The sequence below is a fragment of the Thunnus maccoyii genome, chromosome 8 (genome assembly GCF_910596095.1).
Source record: "Thunnus maccoyii chromosome 8, fThuMac1.1, whole genome shotgun sequence".
NCBI classification, from domain to species: domain Eukaryota; kingdom Metazoa; phylum Chordata; class Actinopteri; order Scombriformes; family Scombridae; genus Thunnus; species Thunnus maccoyii.
Window position 1 is genome coordinate 14,325,137 of NC_056540.1, and position 18,924 is coordinate 14,344,060.

The 18,924-nt window shown below is 40.0% G+C and overlaps 1 protein-coding gene across 1 annotated transcript; it reads right to left on the minus strand.

The window, feature by feature from the left end:
- Nucleotides 1-4,083: 4,083 nt before the first annotated feature.
- On the minus strand, nucleotides 4,084-16,471 carry reep2 (receptor accessory protein 2). The gene is made up of 8 exons (XM_042419549.1): nucleotides 16,178-16,471; nucleotides 13,662-13,734; nucleotides 11,634-11,710; nucleotides 11,175-11,295; nucleotides 10,916-11,029; nucleotides 9,802-9,982; nucleotides 7,939-8,105; nucleotides 4,084-6,500 (listed from the first exon to the last, which is right to left on the minus strand). Exons 1-8 carry the CDS (start codon nucleotides 16,207-16,209, stop codon nucleotides 6,429-6,431), a joined length of 837 nt encoding a protein of 278 aa, XP_042275483.1. The 5' UTR covers nucleotides 16,210-16,471; the 3' UTR covers nucleotides 4,084-6,428.
- Between the last annotated feature and the right edge of the window lie 2,453 nt (nucleotides 16,472-18,924).

Consider the following 18,924-nt stretch of genomic DNA (forward strand, 5'->3'; position numbering starts at 1 on the left):
CTTGCTGTAATTTGCATTCTGTGCACAAAATTTTCTATTTCATCTCATTTTTAAACAAATTTCACCAAAATATTTGACAATACACCCGAAACCAGCAGAATGATGTGTGATTTTTTCAGAATTTTATTGCCAACATTTTGACTGTTGTAAGCATTTTAACTTTAAAAAATACAGAAAAAAAAACAAACAGTTTTGCACATGTGATGTCATTGCTTCCAGTTGTGAGAGGGTATGTGGCACCATGTCTCCCCAGTGGTGCAGTCAGTAAGTCACCTTCTCTGGGAATACAAATGTCCAGGGATGGAATCCCCAGGCGACTAATGTATGCATGTATTATGTTTTCAACTGCTTATTGAGGTCATATTAAGTCAAACAAGCATCCAAATGCTCGCAATCTGCTTGGACCCTGATCATTGCCGCTTACAGCTATATTTATTGTTGAATTTGATTGGTTCTATCAACTTAAATGATAGCATTTTAGAAATAAAATAAAATCAACTTTAATTTTTACTTCAACTGACTTTAATAAATCTTACTTCAAGTTAATATTTAGTTAACAATTAACTTTAATTTCCATCCAACTTTGTCAAAACCTCCTGCAGATCTCCAAATATAATTTTCAAAATCATCAAGCGGATCCTTCGACTGTGCTCCTTTGAGGCTGACAAAGATGCCCAAGTCCTCAGTGTCATTCTTAACGTCACATCCCCTTGCAGCGGAGGCACAAAAACATTGTAAGTATTAAACAGTAAATCTTGGATGGTCGATTAAAGTGGGCTTGGCTTATTACAACTAATCTAAAATTCTAGACATTTCACATTTCAAACTTTAAAAAATCAAAATAAATCACCCACAAGTCCTACGGAACTGTAATTTTTTCAGCACATCCACTGACTGGTGACAAAAGTTTGCCTCACTGCAACCTATGGTCAATTCAGAAGTCTGTCACTCTATATTTTTCAAAACATGCAAAATCAGTTAACATCTGTATCTCCACAAGTCTTCATTCATATGCTACCAAAATTGACACAAACATTCTCTAGATGGTAAATATCAAGTGTGTCAATTGGTTTTCAGCTCAGTCAAATGGTGAGTCTGCAGTGATATTCAATATCTTGCTGTAATTTGCATTCTGTGCACAAAATTTTCTATTTCATCTCATTTTTAAACAAATTTCACCAAAATATTTGACAATACACCCGAAACCAGCAGAATGATGTGTGATTTTTTCAGAATTTTATTGCCAACATTTTGACTGTTGTAAGCATTTTAACTTTAAAAAATACAGAAAAAAAAACAAACAGTTTTGCACATGTGATGTCATTGCTTCCAGTTGTGAGAGGGTATGTGGCACCATGTCTCCCCAGTGGTGCAGTCAGTAAGTCACCTTCTCTGGGAATACAAATGTCCAGGGATGGAATCCCCAGGCAACTAATGTATGCATGTATTATGTTTTCAACTGCTTATTGAGGTCATATTAAGTCAAACAAGCATCCAAATGCTCGCAATCTGCTTGGACCCTGATCATTGCCGCTTACAGCTATATTTATTGTTGAATTTGATTGGTTCTATCAACTTAAATGATAGCATTTTAGAAATAAAATAAAATCAACTTTAATTTTTACTTCAACTGAGTTTGATACATCTCACTTTAGTTAATAGAAACACATAGTCTACTGTAAAATATGCTAATTAAATGTACATGTCATTAACACTTATATAATAATATATATATCTGTCAGCTTATTTACATCCTGAGAAGATTCAGCACACTGTACACATGTAGTACTTCATATTGGTTCTGTGCCTCGAAATGTATTAAAGGACCAGTGTGTAAGATTTAGTGGCATCTAGTGGAACAGACTTGGCAGAAATGGAATATAATATTCCTAAGTATGTTTTAATTAGTGTATAATCCCCTGAAAATAAGAATGAATGTTTTTTTGCTATCTTATAATGAGCCCTTTTATATCTACATAGGAAGCAGGTCCTCTTCCACTGAGGCCGCCATGTTGCACCACCATGATTCTACAGTAGCCCAGAATGGACAAAACAAACACTGGCTCTACACATTTTGAAGGGGAGGGTGAGGGGTAATCATTTGGTTGCAATCTGCAACCTCACCACTACATGTCACTAAATCCTACATAATTGACCTTTAAATAAACAAGATATGAATTTTACAACCAGTTTCATAAGTGAAACCCTGAGTCACCAATTTATGAGGTACATGTATACAAGAAATATCAATGTAATCCAACACACTTACCATGGAGTCTATTGGGCATTTATAACTCTATATATGCAACACATTGCAGCTGACCAGTTAAATAAGGTTTACCATATCATTTTGACTTGTGAATTAAATCAAGGTTAACCTGTCTCTTATTCAGGGAAAAGGATCAGCAGCAGGACGGTAATCCCCTCGGACCTGGGCAGAAAACATCTGATTTTGAAGTCCCTCCAGAAAATGTTTTTGTTGAAAACTGTCAGTTATTCCACTGTCATAAGATAAATACCCACAAAAAACAAACTTTACAGCTGGAGAAAAATGTAATAATTTTAGAAAAGACACAGAAAAATCATTTGGGCAATTTCACCAGCAATAGATCTTTCCCCCCCAAACTTTTTAATATTGAAAAGTTTGGGGCTGTTGAAACTGTTTGCCCTATTGAAGTTAGTCCTAAACTTTTGGAACGTGCACCAAAAACTGAGTGTTTTAAAGTGTTTTGTAAAGAAACAAAAAGTCTTAAAAATATAGACTGCTACAGTAAAACAATGAAATTGCATTCAAATTTAGAACGTGAATCAGCTGTTGATGCAAAAGTGGATATACAAGGCCTAAAGCCATATATAGAACATTGCACTAAAGAAATTGAGAAAAAAGACAATCAATTTGCATTTGCCATCGTCTTTACAGAACATACACACATCATCTTGCCCGTAGTTTATCCAGATTATAAACAAAACATACACTGCGAGGAAATTTTAATCAATCGACTTGATATTTTAGTGGACAAATACAAAAAAAAAATTGGATATATTTTCATCTTTACATACAATAGCCCGTGTTTAAAGAAAAAACACATGACTCCTTGCATGATTAAGCTTCGTGACAAAGCCTTGGAATGGAAAAAATACAGAATCATAACTTTGGTGGGGTTTGAAAAGTTCTATGGACTAAATGGACCAAATTATTTTAGAAATTCTTCCAGCATCTTAGATCAAAGCATTCAAAAATTTGAGAGTTGTCCTTTCAAATTGGACAATATGTCCTTCAATAACAAGTCTATCTTTGGCACAATTTCAGCTGTGGAAGGGAAACAACAAAGAGAAGAACGAAAAAAGAATATCGAATCTGTTCTGAAGAGCTTAAAAACCCTGAAAGATAAACCACCTTGTTCACATGATGAACATTTGCAGTGGGGCAAAAACATTATCGATTCTTTTAAATTAGCTCCAGAAGTTCATGAAATATTGAATGAAGATTTGAATAAAATGGTTAACGACAGTGCTGAAAGAGCCATGATAGAAAAAATAACTGCAGATTTCAACATGAAATTAGTTCAAATTTGTAAACATATGTTGGAGCAAAGCAACACCCTGTGGCTTCTTCATATCCCTATGTAACTTTCAACGAATTGAGAATCTTTAAAACTACAATCTATACAGAAATGTATACATACAAAATAAACTTTTTTTGAATTTTGACATTGAGACTCCATGTGTGCTTTGTTCCATTAACAAAATGTATCTTTTTTCCATTCAGAAACTGTTTGGGGTTGAGGTGTGGTGGCCTGTAGTCAAACCACCAAGGCTCTCTGGTTCACAGTGATTATGGGTTAGGGGATGAGGACAGAGAAACAGAAAGAGCATCTAGAGTCAGCAACCAGTTCTGGCTGTCGTTACGATAAGACGCAAATAAAAACACCCTTAATATTCTATTAAAACACAGCTTTGTGGTCTTACACCTGGAAAAAAGGTCAAATCAATCTGTCATTCTTCACTGAGAGTGAAGCTTTGTCACAAATGGAAAGACATGATAAAATCAGCTGAAGTACATCAGTACAGGAAACAGTAACATACTGATTTAACTTCCTTTATTAGTAGTTTATTACTGATACATGACTGTGTTAGATACCATTGTCCCAGCACACATACTGTTATCTGTTTTGACATGGAGCTTTAAGAATTGGCACAAACAATATACAAATGAACATCTCTGTATACAATACTGATTTTAAACAGAAAATAATCAATAAATATCCCCAAAAAAATGACAGGAACACAAGATAAAAATGCACAGCTGTATCTTAGACAAAATGTCTAGTAATTATGTGCCGTTTTCTTTTTATTCAGTGCAAACATAAAAATGGGCTGATCTTTAACTTTTGGCCCGAAAAGACCTTTTAATCAGTCTGAGTGCAGAACATAGCAGGATGTGAATGTATCAGTTCAGACTCAGTCTGCAGATTCCCTACTTTGTGATGGAGAGGAGTTAAAATGTCTTAATGAGAAAAGACAGAAAAGTAAACATGTTAACTAAAAACACAAAAATCACTTCTCACACCAGAGATCCACAATGATGAAGTCTGGTTTCAGAACATATGATTCATCAAGACTGAGATTAAAAAAAAAAAAAAAAAAACACTCACTCACACACACACACACACACACACACACACACACACAAATGATTAAAAAATTAAATTGATTTAAGCCCAGAAAATGAATAAGGCAAGCAAGCTCATACTGTATATACAGTCAAAGTTACTATTTACACTGAGTTTACATTTTGTTAAGTGAAGTTTCCAACAGTTGAGGTGGGGTTTGTCTCCCCCTACTGGTTCATACTAGTGTCACACTGCAGACAGCAGCTCATGCTTTAAATCTCTCATCACAGAGCACTCGGAAGAAACCAATGAGTTGTTGGCGACCAGAAGAGCCCATCCCAGATCTAAAGTCCAGTGTGTTCAGAAACACCCACAGCCTAGACCAACACTCCCTCCAGATCTGAAACAACAGCACGGGGATGAGTGAATAATTCCTCACTGTCTCCTGATGTTTTGGTTGAATTATTTCTATATTGCCTTGCTTTATTCTTCCTGACTTCTTCTGTGATCTATAAATATTCTGAAGAGGTTAAGTGTGTCGACACAGTTGGGCAAAAGGGGTGACAGAGTGCAGAGCTTCTTCGTGTCCTTCTAATGCTAAACACAAACAATATGCAGACATCACTACTGTGGTGAAAGCAGATATGCTCATAAAAACAGCATCACCTTAAGAGGCCTGGATATGCACAACTCATATGAATGAGTAATATTACATGAACAGAAATGACTGGATAACAGAAGAGTCACACTTAAATGATCAGGGATAAACACAGCCTAAGAAGAGTGACGTCTAGATGAAGGTTAACTAAGCCGACACTAAACAAGCCACTCCATCACCAGCACTGTACATGACTTGATAGTCACATTATAGCAGTGAGGAGGAAAGTTGTGGTGAGTGAGACCTGAACTTAGTAGAGCCAGATTCACTCAGAGCTGAGAAGAAGATACAAACTAAACTCTTCCACAAGCTGTGAGGTCTAAAATGAAGTAAAAGGAGATTAAAAAAGGAAAGTAAAATAAATGAACAAAAACAGGCTTGAGCAGAAATAATCCTGTAAAACTTGACAGTGACATGGGCTAGGACATGGTGACTGCTGATTGGCAGGTGAGATGAGCTGAGCTGTGGTAACGAGGGAACTACGCGGTCTGATAAATATAAGGATTTTGACCTTCATCGTCAGGGCAGGCCTTAAAGTCGATTTCAACCCCCCCCCTCCCCTCTTACTCCTCACTGAAGAAAAACCTCTGGTACAATACTCTTAAAACCAGCTTTCTGAGTGATGTCTTGTTTTTCAACTGGAACCATGTAGGAGGAGCCCAGAAGACGCAGCAGAATCTCGGGATTATCATTTAGAGTGATGAATGTAGGATTTTACTGGAAATACTTAAAACAAAAAAGAAAGAAAGAAAGAAAGAAAGCCTAAACTGTGCCTGAAGAAAGTCACACAGCAGGCGACACAGTGAGTAAGATCAATGAGTGTGGAAAACTGCACACAGCCAGCTCACATCTCATCTGCTATGGGGACCTCTATATATGTTTTGGGGTTAAACAACAAAAAGGAGCATTTGTGAATACACGATTACCTATTATGAGACTTAAAAATCCACCCACAACCCAGTAAATGGAAGAAGAACCGTTTCCATAAAACGGCGACAAACTAAACCTGCACTCTAGAAACCAGCAACAGTGACACAATTTGGTTGCTTGATATAGTAAATAGTGTCTATGTGTTTGTGTGGAGACCAAACAGAGGAAGGAGGGCCTGCAGGCTGTGGGTGGAGAGAGTGTAGGCCGGCGGATGTGGACCGTAGGCCTCATGGTGGCGTCTCTGCATTACTAGTCGTGGTCTTTTTCTTTGCCGGCTTCTTTACCACCTTGGTTTGAGTCTTGCAGACGGAGGAGAAGCAAAGAAAAGTGGAAAAAGCAAAGAGTAATTAACATGGTTAATTAACAGTAAAGGTTAATTTTTAAACTTATCTTTTTGACAGATTGACATTAAAATTTGGTACATACATTCATGTTCCCCTGGGAATAAATTGTAACCCTCTAGCCTAGCATCATCAGGTCAAAGTTTCTGTTTATCCAATACTTTTGTTTAGGATCAAATTCCTGCAAAACTAATGCCAGTCACATCAGTCTCAGCTATACTTTGTATTGAGTGATAATTAACAAATGCTAGCACGCTAACGCTCTACATTGAGATGGTAACCATGGTAAACATACCTGTTAAACATTAGCATGCTAGCATTGTCCTTAACTGTGTCCCAATTCTATACTACACCTTTCACACATAGGTCACAAAATAAAGTTTACTTAAAAAGGCAGAATAAGAGGTTACATTTAAAAAACGCTTGATTTTAAGTGTTCTGTTAATGGACACTATTGTATACTCCAGTGAAATGCACATCGTTGCAAAAAAATAAAACATTTTTTAAAAACTAGGAGCACCTCAGAAAACACACACACACACACACACACACACACACACACACAAAGCTATTAAATCCTCGAAAAACATTCTGGTATCTAGTTAAACTGGCACAGAAATATCAAAGAAAAATTTTTTGTATACCAACCGCAAAAGCAGTATACCAAGACAATTAGTATATACAGTATACAATTTGTGACAGTCTTTGTGCTCATGTTAGCATGCCATCATTAGCATTTAGCACAAAGCACTCCTGTGCCTGATTACAGCCTCACAGAGCCGCTAGTCTGACTCAATCTACACTCAAAATCACACCACAGTTCCAGTTTGATGTGCGTTATCAAGACTAAGTTAGCTAAATTATCCTTGAAACCTCACTCGTATCCAAATGACATATTTTCTAAATACACTACATGAAAATTGAACTATTCACAATCTAAAACTACATTAATATTTTATATGTATAACATAAATGAAATAATTTACCTGGGCCTTTGTATGTATCATTGCTAAACGGTAGTATTGATAAATGTTAAAAAAATATTGTGATATCAACTTCCAGCCATATTGTCAAACTGAAAGGATCAACAGTTTTATGATGATGAAATGGTGCATATGTTCCAACATGGAGCCGCCACTACAGTTTAAGGGTTAAAGTAATGGCGCCTCATCAGCCTAACAGGCTTCCATTTGGACAACAGGCTTTTATCTCTCCCCTCGTTTCCAGACTTCTCTCTACTGTCACTATCTCATAAAAAGGCATAAAAATGTCCCAACATATTTGAAAAAAAAAGAAGGTTTAAAGCAATGTTGTGCTCAGCTGAATGTCATTTTATGATACATAACTGATGAACTTTCTTCCAAAACAAGACCTCTGTAACGTGTGTTCACCCTACCTCTGTCTTAGCAGCAGCAGGTTTCTTGGTTGCCTTGACGCTGGCACTGCGCTTCGGGGCTTTCTCTCCCACATCGTCATCAGAGTGTTCAGTCCTTGTGTCTGATAGGTCAGAGCTGTGTTGAGATGACGTTTCGTCAGCGAGGGATGCGGCCGCCAAAGAGCGAGCTGTGGGATTGGACAAAAAAAAAATTTGGCGGTCACTCAGTGACGGCGAAGCTCGGGGTTCAGAGTGAAGCTAAAGCAGCTACATGAAAAAAAACATAATCCCCAGATGATTCAGCTGACAGCTAAGAGAGAGATGAGCAGATATGTGGTTTGACCTTGCCTCTGAACCACAGTGATTTTACTTTATGAACATCTAATCTAATAACAGCTGACAGATGAAATGTGTTCAACAATGTGTAATTGCAGACCAGTACGTCACTGCAGTCACAGCTTCTCAAAGCCTATAGTTTTAAAGCTGAATGTTAGCTGTGTAATAAAAGGTCACACTAAATAGGACCCTCTTCTGCCAAGTTACCATTATCTGAGTAAGAGAATGTGCTGGGTTGATAAAAATATAGACTGGGTCATCTGTTTGCTGTAAACCCCCAAAATGACTCTAGTGCTGCAGTACTTATTCCAAAGATGTATTAGTAATAAAAAAAAAACACAAGCCTTTTTCCACCAGGATTGGCCAGCCTCTAATCCTAACTTTAAATATCTACAGTCACAGACTTAACCCTAAACATCCTCCTCACTTGAGAAGCTGCAACCCGCATTCCTCTTCAAATGACGAGCATTTTATCAGCTGTCAAGTTTGTCAGTGAATACTTTTTTCACTGATCAATCGATTAAGTCGTTTTTTCAGCTCCAGTGGACAGTCTGGAAGAGCAGGGCGTGTAAATGCTTCTCCTACTCTGCCTGCTGCTGTTACATAATCTGATTTAAATGGAGGTTTTAAAAAAAAGAAACTGAAAACAAAGAAAATACATGTGAATTTGTTTAGGTCTATGTCCATTATTCTGTTTTTCAGTATGTTTAGTGGATTAAAATAGAAATTTACAATACATTAATTTTTTCATTAGGTGTCGTGGTGAAAAAATGTATGTTTGAGTCCGTTAACATCGTGTAAAGAAAATTTATCAAATTTATTATTTACAAATGGAGAAGAATATCATCTTTTCTTTTTTGCCCGTCAAAAGTGTGGTGGCTTTAAACTGTTATTTTAAAATCCAAAGTGTAAAGATGATGAATCATTAATAAATGGGTCTTGGAGTTTGAATTCTTTTCACTATATTGTTCCTACAGGTTATTAAAAGAACATCAATGCACAAATCACATGAATCATTTAACTCCAACTGTCTGATTCTTTTCACTTCAGTGTTTTTTTTTTTATCCATTTTTCTTTCAGTCTCGGTTTTAGAAGTTACAAATGCTTTTTTTGTCTGTATGAATTTAAATGTGCCACTCGTGCCCTGTTCTTTCATTGTTACACTGTCTCTGTGTCTCTCTGTCTGTATTCAGTTCACAGCTTGTCGGGCCCACACAGCCTGCTAGCCAACAGTGTAGTGAGACACAAAGAGTCCTCCTTCCAAGCCTCTCCACCCACTGGAATCACATGCTTTCCCCCCCCCCCCCCACCCCACCTCTCTCGATCGCTCCCTCCACCTCCTCCTTTTCCCTGCCATCCTGCAGTGCTTTAAATCACATGACTCCAGTCTGGCCCGACTAACCCCAGCCCTGCTCTTATAACAGTTAAATGAAGGGAAATCCTCTGTGTGCCACTTCGGTCCAATCAGCGAACTGGACACACAGAATGAATGTAGAACAAACTCTACAAATGAAGCTGTGTGGGATGTGCGTGTTTGTGTGGCCTTACTCTGCCGTGCTGCAGTGCTCTTGGCCCGGGGAAGCGTGCTGGCCCCCGAGCCCATCTCATCCATCGGGTCCCGTCTCATGCGACCATCTGATGGGCGCAGAACCAGATCATCCTCGGCGTTGATGAGAGTCAGGTCCTGCATGCTGAAACTCCGCAGCTTGTCTGACAGCACGCCCTGCCCCTGGACATCACAGCAAAACCAAACACACACACACACACACACACGTCAGATATGTAGCAGCACGAGAGTAAACGTTTGGTTACCTTTGCATCACTTTTATGTCTTATGTGAATCAGTCACTTAGAATAAAGACGCTTTCTTGAAAGCATTTCCCAATTCTCACGTCTGGTGAAACACTAATGAAGTTTATATCAGATGTGGAAGAAATGTTGGTAATTATAAAGAGCAGCTGGGGAATCTCGGGTCTGATTCACTAAATCTGTAACATGCAACATGAGAGAATTTCCTCTGGTGGTAATTTTGACATGTTTAACTAATCAAAAGAAACACCATACTTGTGCCCCATGCATGGGAATGTGAGAGGACTGCAGGACTCACAAATATATCTGCAATTTGCGAGTAACAATCATTTGTGAAACGGGGCACTGGCACCGTTGGCAAGCTGCGGGTAAGCAGAACTCACAAACCTCTTGTGAAACAGGCCCCTGCTGTGTGACTAAACTGTGAGACCACCTGATCAACGACTCGGGCAAAGTTTTGAGGTCTGTTCCCTGGAAAAAGTTACAAGCTGTATGACTGAGTGAAAATAAGTTTTATTTGCTGTTGTTTGTCTTCCCAGTTTCCCCACTGATAAAGTCCTGTGTGAGGAAATGAGCGACACGTGATCTCTGTGGTCACTTGAGAAGCATTTGAAACACATTCTCACATCAGTGATGAACCTCATCACAACCAGATTACCAATCTGTACAGATCTGAATCCAATGAAGTTAGTCTGAAGGATTAAACACACTTGTGAAATCATCTATAATTAAGATATTAAAGCAGTCGAAAAACATGACACACACACAAGAATTGATGACTTTGTCCAAATGACAAAATCATTTTAAAAATCTCTTATAAACTTCCACTGCAGAAACAGAGCTCACAGCTCACCTTGGTGGCTGCGGTGACGGCAGCATTTGCAGCCAGGTTGAGACCCCTCTTCCCAAACCGCATCATGGTCTCGTAACTCCTGTCTTTGGCCTGTGCTATGTACTCATCTATCTCCTACAGTTGAAGGGGAAGAGTCAAAAGCCCACAAAGAAAGGTTGGACAAAGAAGAAGAAAAAAAATATCAGTGTTTCAGTGTGGACAAGCGAAATAGTTTACATTTGAGAGACCGACTAAATGTCTTTCCATGTCATGTTCCTACCTTCTCTTTGTTGGACAGGGTTGGGTGGACAAACTTGCGGTAGAGGACACTGGAGCCCTTGGTGTATGGAGACAGGAGCCAGATCACAAAGGCAATCTTTAGCTCGAAGTAAAATGGAAACCTGGGTAATGAAACACAGAACAAAACATCAGTGGGGAAGAAAATCAAAACATAAATACTTTGAAGAACGTATTAAGACCTGAGAAATGAACAGCAAGACACAACTAGAGAAGCTAAAAGCTGTGAAACACTGATCTGATACATAAAAAAAAAGGCTGAGTTATATTTTGTTTTGCTACATTGAAAAACAAGACTCTTTGATAAGAAATCACTATACTAAAAATATCAAGAACACTTAGCGGTGGAAAAACGCATGAATGCGTCTATTGATATAAGCTGTTTATTTATTTTAAGCTAGTTGGGGATGAGGGTCACGATCACGAGCAGCTCCTGACTCACCATGATAGGAGCAGGTCTGTAGCTGTTTCTGCTGTAGTGAACAACGCAAATACTATCCAGTACATCATCCACTTCACCTGCACACACACAAACATATACACACACACACACACGTGAGGAGAGAGAGAGAACATCACAAAAATAGCACATATAAACTCTCAGCGTCCAGTACGCACGTGCTGAGACATGAAGAGCTCAACAGCAGCTACATACAGAAACATACCAACACAGAGACACAGCATATGTTTCAGTTGTGTCAGATCACATCAGTATGCATGACTAATCTCCCGGAGACAAAGGAAATGTAGGGCGTTGTTAAGATTTAACAAAATGCTATAAAAAGGCTAAGGAAATGTTGCTAAATGTCATCGACTGAGTGGAAATACATTATCTATAATCAAACATTTTGATATATATAATGTTAGAGAAAAAGCACTGGATGGAAAAGGTACGCTTCAAGGCATTAAAGAGGCCACAGGCACGTGCTTCTGTAAACACACATAATGCTGAATCATGCGACTCATTAGAAATGAGCCAAACAAGAGGAAAAAAGGGGAAAACATCAGTTCTAAAAATGGCGTCCTCCACTCTCTCCCTCTTCCTCCTTGCCTCTTTTCGCTCCTTCTGTGGCCGTCTGCTTGAGCAGCGATCGAGAGGGGGGGTTGCTATGGTAACCTGCCAGGAGGAGACTGTTCTCCAGCGCAAATCTAGGCGGAGGGCCAGAGCACAGCTATCTACTCCTCCTCCTCCACCTCCTCCCAGACCCCCTCTCTCTCTCTCTCTCTCTCTCTCTCTCTCTCATCCCTTGCAGAGATGAGGTAAGCAGGGAGGACCCCGTTTATTTAAAAGACTCTCAGCCAAAGACAGAATGGGAATCGTTTTTATGTTGGTTTCAACTGGCAGCACTGCTCGTCCTGTCCTAATCTCATTATCACTTTATTTGTTGTGTTATTTAAAAAGATATTGTCTCCGATTTTGCTGCCAAATCCCAAACTTTCTTCCCAGTCTAGTGTTGATGTTGAAAGTCAACTGTGAGCTGCGTTGAGAGGCAACATATCTCCAGGGAACTGAGAGGATATTTCAAGACTTGCAGGCACTATTGTGGACAATATAACAAAATAAGGGAGTGTACATTTGAAGTATGAATCATTATGGTATCAAGGGACTGGGCAGTTTAATGCATTTAACATGGTGTGCGTGTTTGTCTCATGCCACACGCCCACGAGATGATGCAGACGGATTTGACAACAATTCAACCACTAATTCTATTCTACTCTCCAAATTGCCAGCTATCGATTATTTTCACATGCTGATTATTTTCTTGATCATTTAATGAATTGTTTTATCTGTAAATTGTCGGAAAATTGTGAAAATACCCATCACAATTTCCTAAAGCTCAACTTCATCAGATTGCTTGTTTTGTTTAGGTTTACAATCACAAAAGACAAAGAAAAGCAGAAAATCTTTATGATTAAGAAGTTAAAACTAAGGAATGTTTAAGCATTTTGAATGAAAATTAATAGATTATCAAAATAGTTTTCTGAATCAACTTTCAGCTCTGGTTGACACAGACATTGTCATGTCCATGTAGGATTTAAAGAGGAACTGGGATCGAGACAGAGACATGCGGGTATAATTTCGTCTTTTAAGGTCATTACGGTGCCTCAGCGACCCAGTTTCATGAAGGTCGGTGTGCCCTAAAATAACTGCACTGCCATTCTTCTAACCTCATCTGAGAGACGCTGACCAGTATCAGACATGCTGGATAATTCAGTCATCAGTCTTTAAGTGACAGAGATAAAATGAAGAGAATAGTCTGTGTGGCCAATAATCAAAACAGACTGACTCCAGGTAATTAATGCGTGTCCTCTGCCTCTCATGAAACAACTGAAACGATGTCAAGTGTGTGTCTGGCCTAAATTACATCTATCGGCTTTATATTACATTTCTTTTTAAAAAAAAACACTGACAGCATCAAGGGGCCAAAAAACGATCAGGTGAGATTGAATAACCAAAGATGATACTCACATATTCCTTCACATTCTTCGTTTTGACAGCCTTGTACGAGGAGTATGCCGGGTACAGCGTCCCAAAGGCAAGGCTGCAAAAAACAAAGAAGGCTGGGTCAGAGGAGGGGGGGGGGGATTCAGCTGGACAAATGCTTAAAAAGCAAGTTAGCCATGTTTTCTCTAAGCTTATGTAAACACAAGTAGCTGTCTTAATATGATGTGCTTCAGTAAAGTCAGTCCCTCAGGTGGTTCTGATGTGAATAGTGGCGCCACGGTAGAGTTGAAAGGCAGCGGCTTGTCAAAACACACCAGCCTGATAGTGGGTACAAAACAATATAATGGATATCATGGAGTCAGGAAGACTGCAGAGAGATAAAGTGGAAAAACACACACAAGTCTGCCAGGGGTGGGTCACTATGTGGTGGCTCACGTGCAGACTGGAACACTGTGCGCGCCGAGCTGTGTTGTTGGTGTGTACTTGGTCGCATCCTGTGCCACTGTGGTGATTTGTGCTGATGTGACAGGATGCTGAATGCCCAGTGAGGGACAGTAGGGAGCACACAGTCCAGAATGTCACCAGTGTGTCTGTATTCTCACTGTGTGGGTTTAAATTTTTAACTACAGCTTGTCTGAATGTATGTCACACACACACTTGCTTCCCATCTGTTGGTACCTACAGCCAGCATACTGTATCTACTGTGTTTCTCAGCATTTAAGTAGGTGTTCTGCCCCTGTTCAGTCATGTGTGCGGCTCTGTACGGTAGACTGGGGCGACTCATGGCAGGCCTCTAGGCCAGCAGACATCCTCAGCAGACGCCCTGTGCCTCTTTGTGTCCCCGTCTCAGGTTCGCACACGAGTTTAACAGTCCCTTCACTAAGGCTCTCTCTCTCTCACTCGCTCGCTCGCTCTCTCTTTCCTTTCCTGTCCTCTTTTCCAGGTCACCATGGTGAGGGGAGGTCGTGTCTCTCCGGTTCTGCCTGTCTGGCAGCGCCTGGAAGTTGCTGGATGTCCTCTTGATCAGATTCAGCATGTCTGTCTGTCCTGGAAGAGAGATCCCTCCTCTGTTGCTCTTCCTGTGGTTTCTTCCATTTTTAACCACATTACAGGCTTTTTGGGGGACAGTGTTTCCTTATTTGAATCAAGGGTCCAAGGATAGAGGATGTTGTATGCTGTACAGATTGAAAAGCCCCCTGAGGTAAATTTGTGATTCGTGATACTGGGCTATAAAGATCTGATATATTGAGCATAAAGTGATTTGAGTTAAGCTGTTTATTCACCTGTTTGGAGCTTTCCAGGTTAAAAAAAAAACAAAAAACAAAGCAGCAGCTGTAAATTTAAAACGGAGTAAAGACGAGAAATGATTGATCTCGTGTTAGATGTGCAGCAGCCATTATGATGCATATTCAGTCACATTGTTTGTCTCCCATCGACACATGACTACGTGAGGTGCGATGAAGTGGAAGAGCCAGCTGGAAGCCATTAAAAGCCAACAGTTTGCCAATGTTATCCTCTACTTATATAACGTGGGGAAGAATATTTATAGGTATGAAAAACCAATGACATTCATACACCTGGGCCTTTCAAAGACACCTACCTACCTGTTTGAGGATTAGACTACCAAGGTGAAGTACAAGCTGATTAAATTAAATCCACACAAAACTGACAGCATCGCTGACAGACAGGCACATTCAATGGACAGACGACATAAAAAATCTTGCTTAAAACACTCAACAGCGGCCACTTAACAGGAAAACTAATGCAGCAGGGTAAAAAAGGCCTGCATAAGGGATCAGGATGATGACAGTGGCTGGCTTTAGTTGAGTCATCCACACTGTCGGGGTGTAGTTTTTACAGGTGGAGGATGAGGCCTGAGCTGCTGATACTGCTTGTCTGATAACAGCAAGGAGCCAAATCTGTAAAGTCACTCCAGCATATTATAATATTGCACAAAACAAACAAGTCATCCACGTTTAACTGGCCTAGTCATGTACAGAGTGGCAAACACATCCCTGACTGGGCTGCTGGGTTTAGCCTTGCCATCACATTTTACCAACTCATGTCACCATATGGTGCTGAGATGCTTCAGTCCAGCATTATTCAGGCGGTGATGTTTTAAAAAGACACGGCAGGCAATTTTGTTTACTTATCTGCAGCGAGACTTGCATATTAAGAGGGTTTCAGTTGACAATAAAGTGGCCGGCTAACAGCTCATTTCCCTGCCAACACATTATCTGTCAGGTGGTTACAGTTACTGGCTAGCCAGCATACGTTAGCTACCAGCGGCTAACAGGCGGTGGATGCAGATTGTACTGCATCATCGTTTTAATTGGAGACAGAGAGAAACGAAAGTAATAGTTCAATAATTCAGTGTCTAAATGGCAGTTTGCTCGTGGTATTTTTTCTACTTGGCTGAAATTCGACTATAAACACGCAGAAAATGGATGACAGAGCATCAGACAGTTGATGAATGGAGGAGCCGCTGCTCTGGCTAAACGTTTAAACACAACAACAGATGCAGCCCAGCCCATACTCACACAACTATCCTCGAAATAATCCACGATACCATCTTGTCGTGAGCCTTCTCCGCTTCTAGGAAATCTAGTTAGTTAGTGAGCTGGCGGGCTAGCTGCCCCCCATCCCCCTCCAGGACGCGGTGCGTTGTGATGTGAACCGGGAGGCTGTCAGTCAGTGGGGTCGGCCAGCGGCAGCTGAAGATGTGCTGCAGTCTCTGGCTGCGGGCTGCGCTGCTCCGCTCTTCACCACTGCTGCTGCTGGAGAGAGAGAGACCGACTCTTAAAGGGCCAGACCCGCCTCTGAAATGTGTTATTCTAAAGGATGGCTTCACAGTTTTTAAAGGTTGTCTTTAGGGCCGGTGTGTAGAATTTAGTGGCATCTAGCGGTGAGGTTGCAGATTGCAAAAAAACGCGAAAGGCGCTCTCTAGAGCCTGTGTTTGGTTTTTCCGTTCTGGGCTACTGTAGAAACATGGCGTCGCAACATGGCAGCCTTCATGGAAGGGGACCAAGCATGGATTGTATCATGGATGTATGATAAGAGCTTGATAGGTCGCCTCCACTCAACCTTGCAGCCAGTTTTTCCCAGTGGTCACTCGCGGTATTGCAGCAAAAAATCCCCCTGCGGCCCAAAAAGCATTTTCCTCATAGACCACCATTGTAAAAGAAACGTCTGTAAAACTGTTGACAGGACACCTCGAACTGCAAACAACATCAATTATGACTCTTTCTATTATGAACTTTTTATCCATGAAGGTTTTATACTTGTAGAAAAAGTGGGAACTGGTGGGCGGGTCCAGCAGGGGAAACACTACTGCGCATATTCAGTGGGCCGCATAAAGTGGAAGCAAACCCAGAAGCTAAAAACTTTTTCTGGCGTATGCGCCAGCTGAGCAATTCCTATAGGACTGAATGGGCGCCATTTTTAGTCTGGTATCCAGCTCTTATAATACATCCATGGGATGTATAAAGAGAACTGAATACAGGAAGAGCGCCAGGCTTTAAAGCAAATTGAACATAGCGGCCAAACTGTGTAATTGCAACGTTACGAGATGCACACTGGCCCAAAAAGACTTTTTCCCATAGACTTACATGGTGAAAGAGACATCTGTAAATCAGCGGATAAATTTTTTGAGCGTCACAACCTGTGAAATGACTCGTTTCACTATTAGAATTTGATCCGTTCGGTCCAATCACATTTTGAAAGTCTAGAAGAGCTGTATGATTGAATCGTTTTATCCCCATTCAAGTTAGCCGGAGGGCTAAACCAGAAGTTAGCTGTCTCAGCCGGCGGAAGTCTCTAATAAGCATGCTCCATGAGTGCATGCAGCCCATAGAGCGTGCGCAGTATGTTTTCATCTGGGTCATTTTTTTATAGCAGGAAGTGACTTTTTTGGCGACTGAGCAACTTTCATAGGAAAGAATGGTGCCCTGCCTGCAACGCTGTATCCAGTTCTCTATATGCATCCATGAAGGGGAACCGCTCTCTGTGTAGATATAAAGGGCTCATTCTAAGGTAATGAAAACACTTTTACACTAAGAAAAACATATTTAGTAATATTATATTCAAATTCTGTCAAGTCCATTCTGCGAGATGCCACTGAATTCTACACACTGCACCTTTAAAGCAAGTCAGTGGCCCATATGAACACTGAACGAGCTTTTCCTCACTGTGATCACAGCAATGATACAATCCAGTGAGCTCAAGTACTTACTAATAATAATCTGAAAGGAACCTGAGTGCTGAACTATTTATGTACTGCATGCTATATTCTGCTACGTTAGGATATTATACAGTGACTATTATTAAATGCAGATGTAGCTGTACAGACGCTGTTTGTAGTATAAAATGGTAGGTATTTGTTGGTTTGAACTAACTGAATTCTTGTGTGCATCCTCCTTGGTTAGGTAGTTTCCCTGCCCCATTTCTGTGATCTACTTACTAATTTAGAGAAGTGAAGCTAGGCCACACGAGAGCATCAGTAAAACACAATCTGATTTAGTGCTCTGTTAGCATTGGTTAAAAAGATACAGCTGATTGCAACCAATACAGTACTTCTCTGTAAAGGTACCTAAATAAACTGTTTGCACTATTAAAAGCTGCAAATCGATCAGTGTCTTCCAGTATTTTCTCATCTGAAATTTGCTGTCCCTGTCCTGAGAGGCACCTGAATCAGCTGCATACTGCTGGAAGATGCACGGAGAACGCCTTTCTATTTGTCAATGTACCTGTTTTATTGTGATTTAAACAATTTAATACTTTTAAAATGCCATTTACAACGGAAAATAAGACCAATTCCAGCACTGGAAAAATGTGAGAATGTAAGAAACTTTATCCGAATGAATTTCTTACCAGACGTCTCTGAAAAAGCAACATTTTAAGACTTCTATAACTGAATTTATGATGAAACACAATATGTAACTGCATCTAACACCACACAGAACCTTAAATTTAGATTCAAGACTGAGTGCTGAAACAATCACTCGACAGATATTTGTCAACTATTTTAATAACAGTCAATTTATCTGTAAAGAATTCCAACTATTTACTGGTTCAAGCTTCTCAAATGTTACAATTGGCTCATTTTCTGTTAAATCTTCGTAAATTGAAACAAGCAATTTGACAACATCACCACAGGCTTTAGGAGCCTAATCAAAAAATAATCAACAGATCAATCAATAATGAAAATAAGTTAGTCCAGCCCCAATTTGTCCATTTTAACACTTTCCAGGACCCGCAGACACCCTGGTTGTTCATGCTTAGTGATTC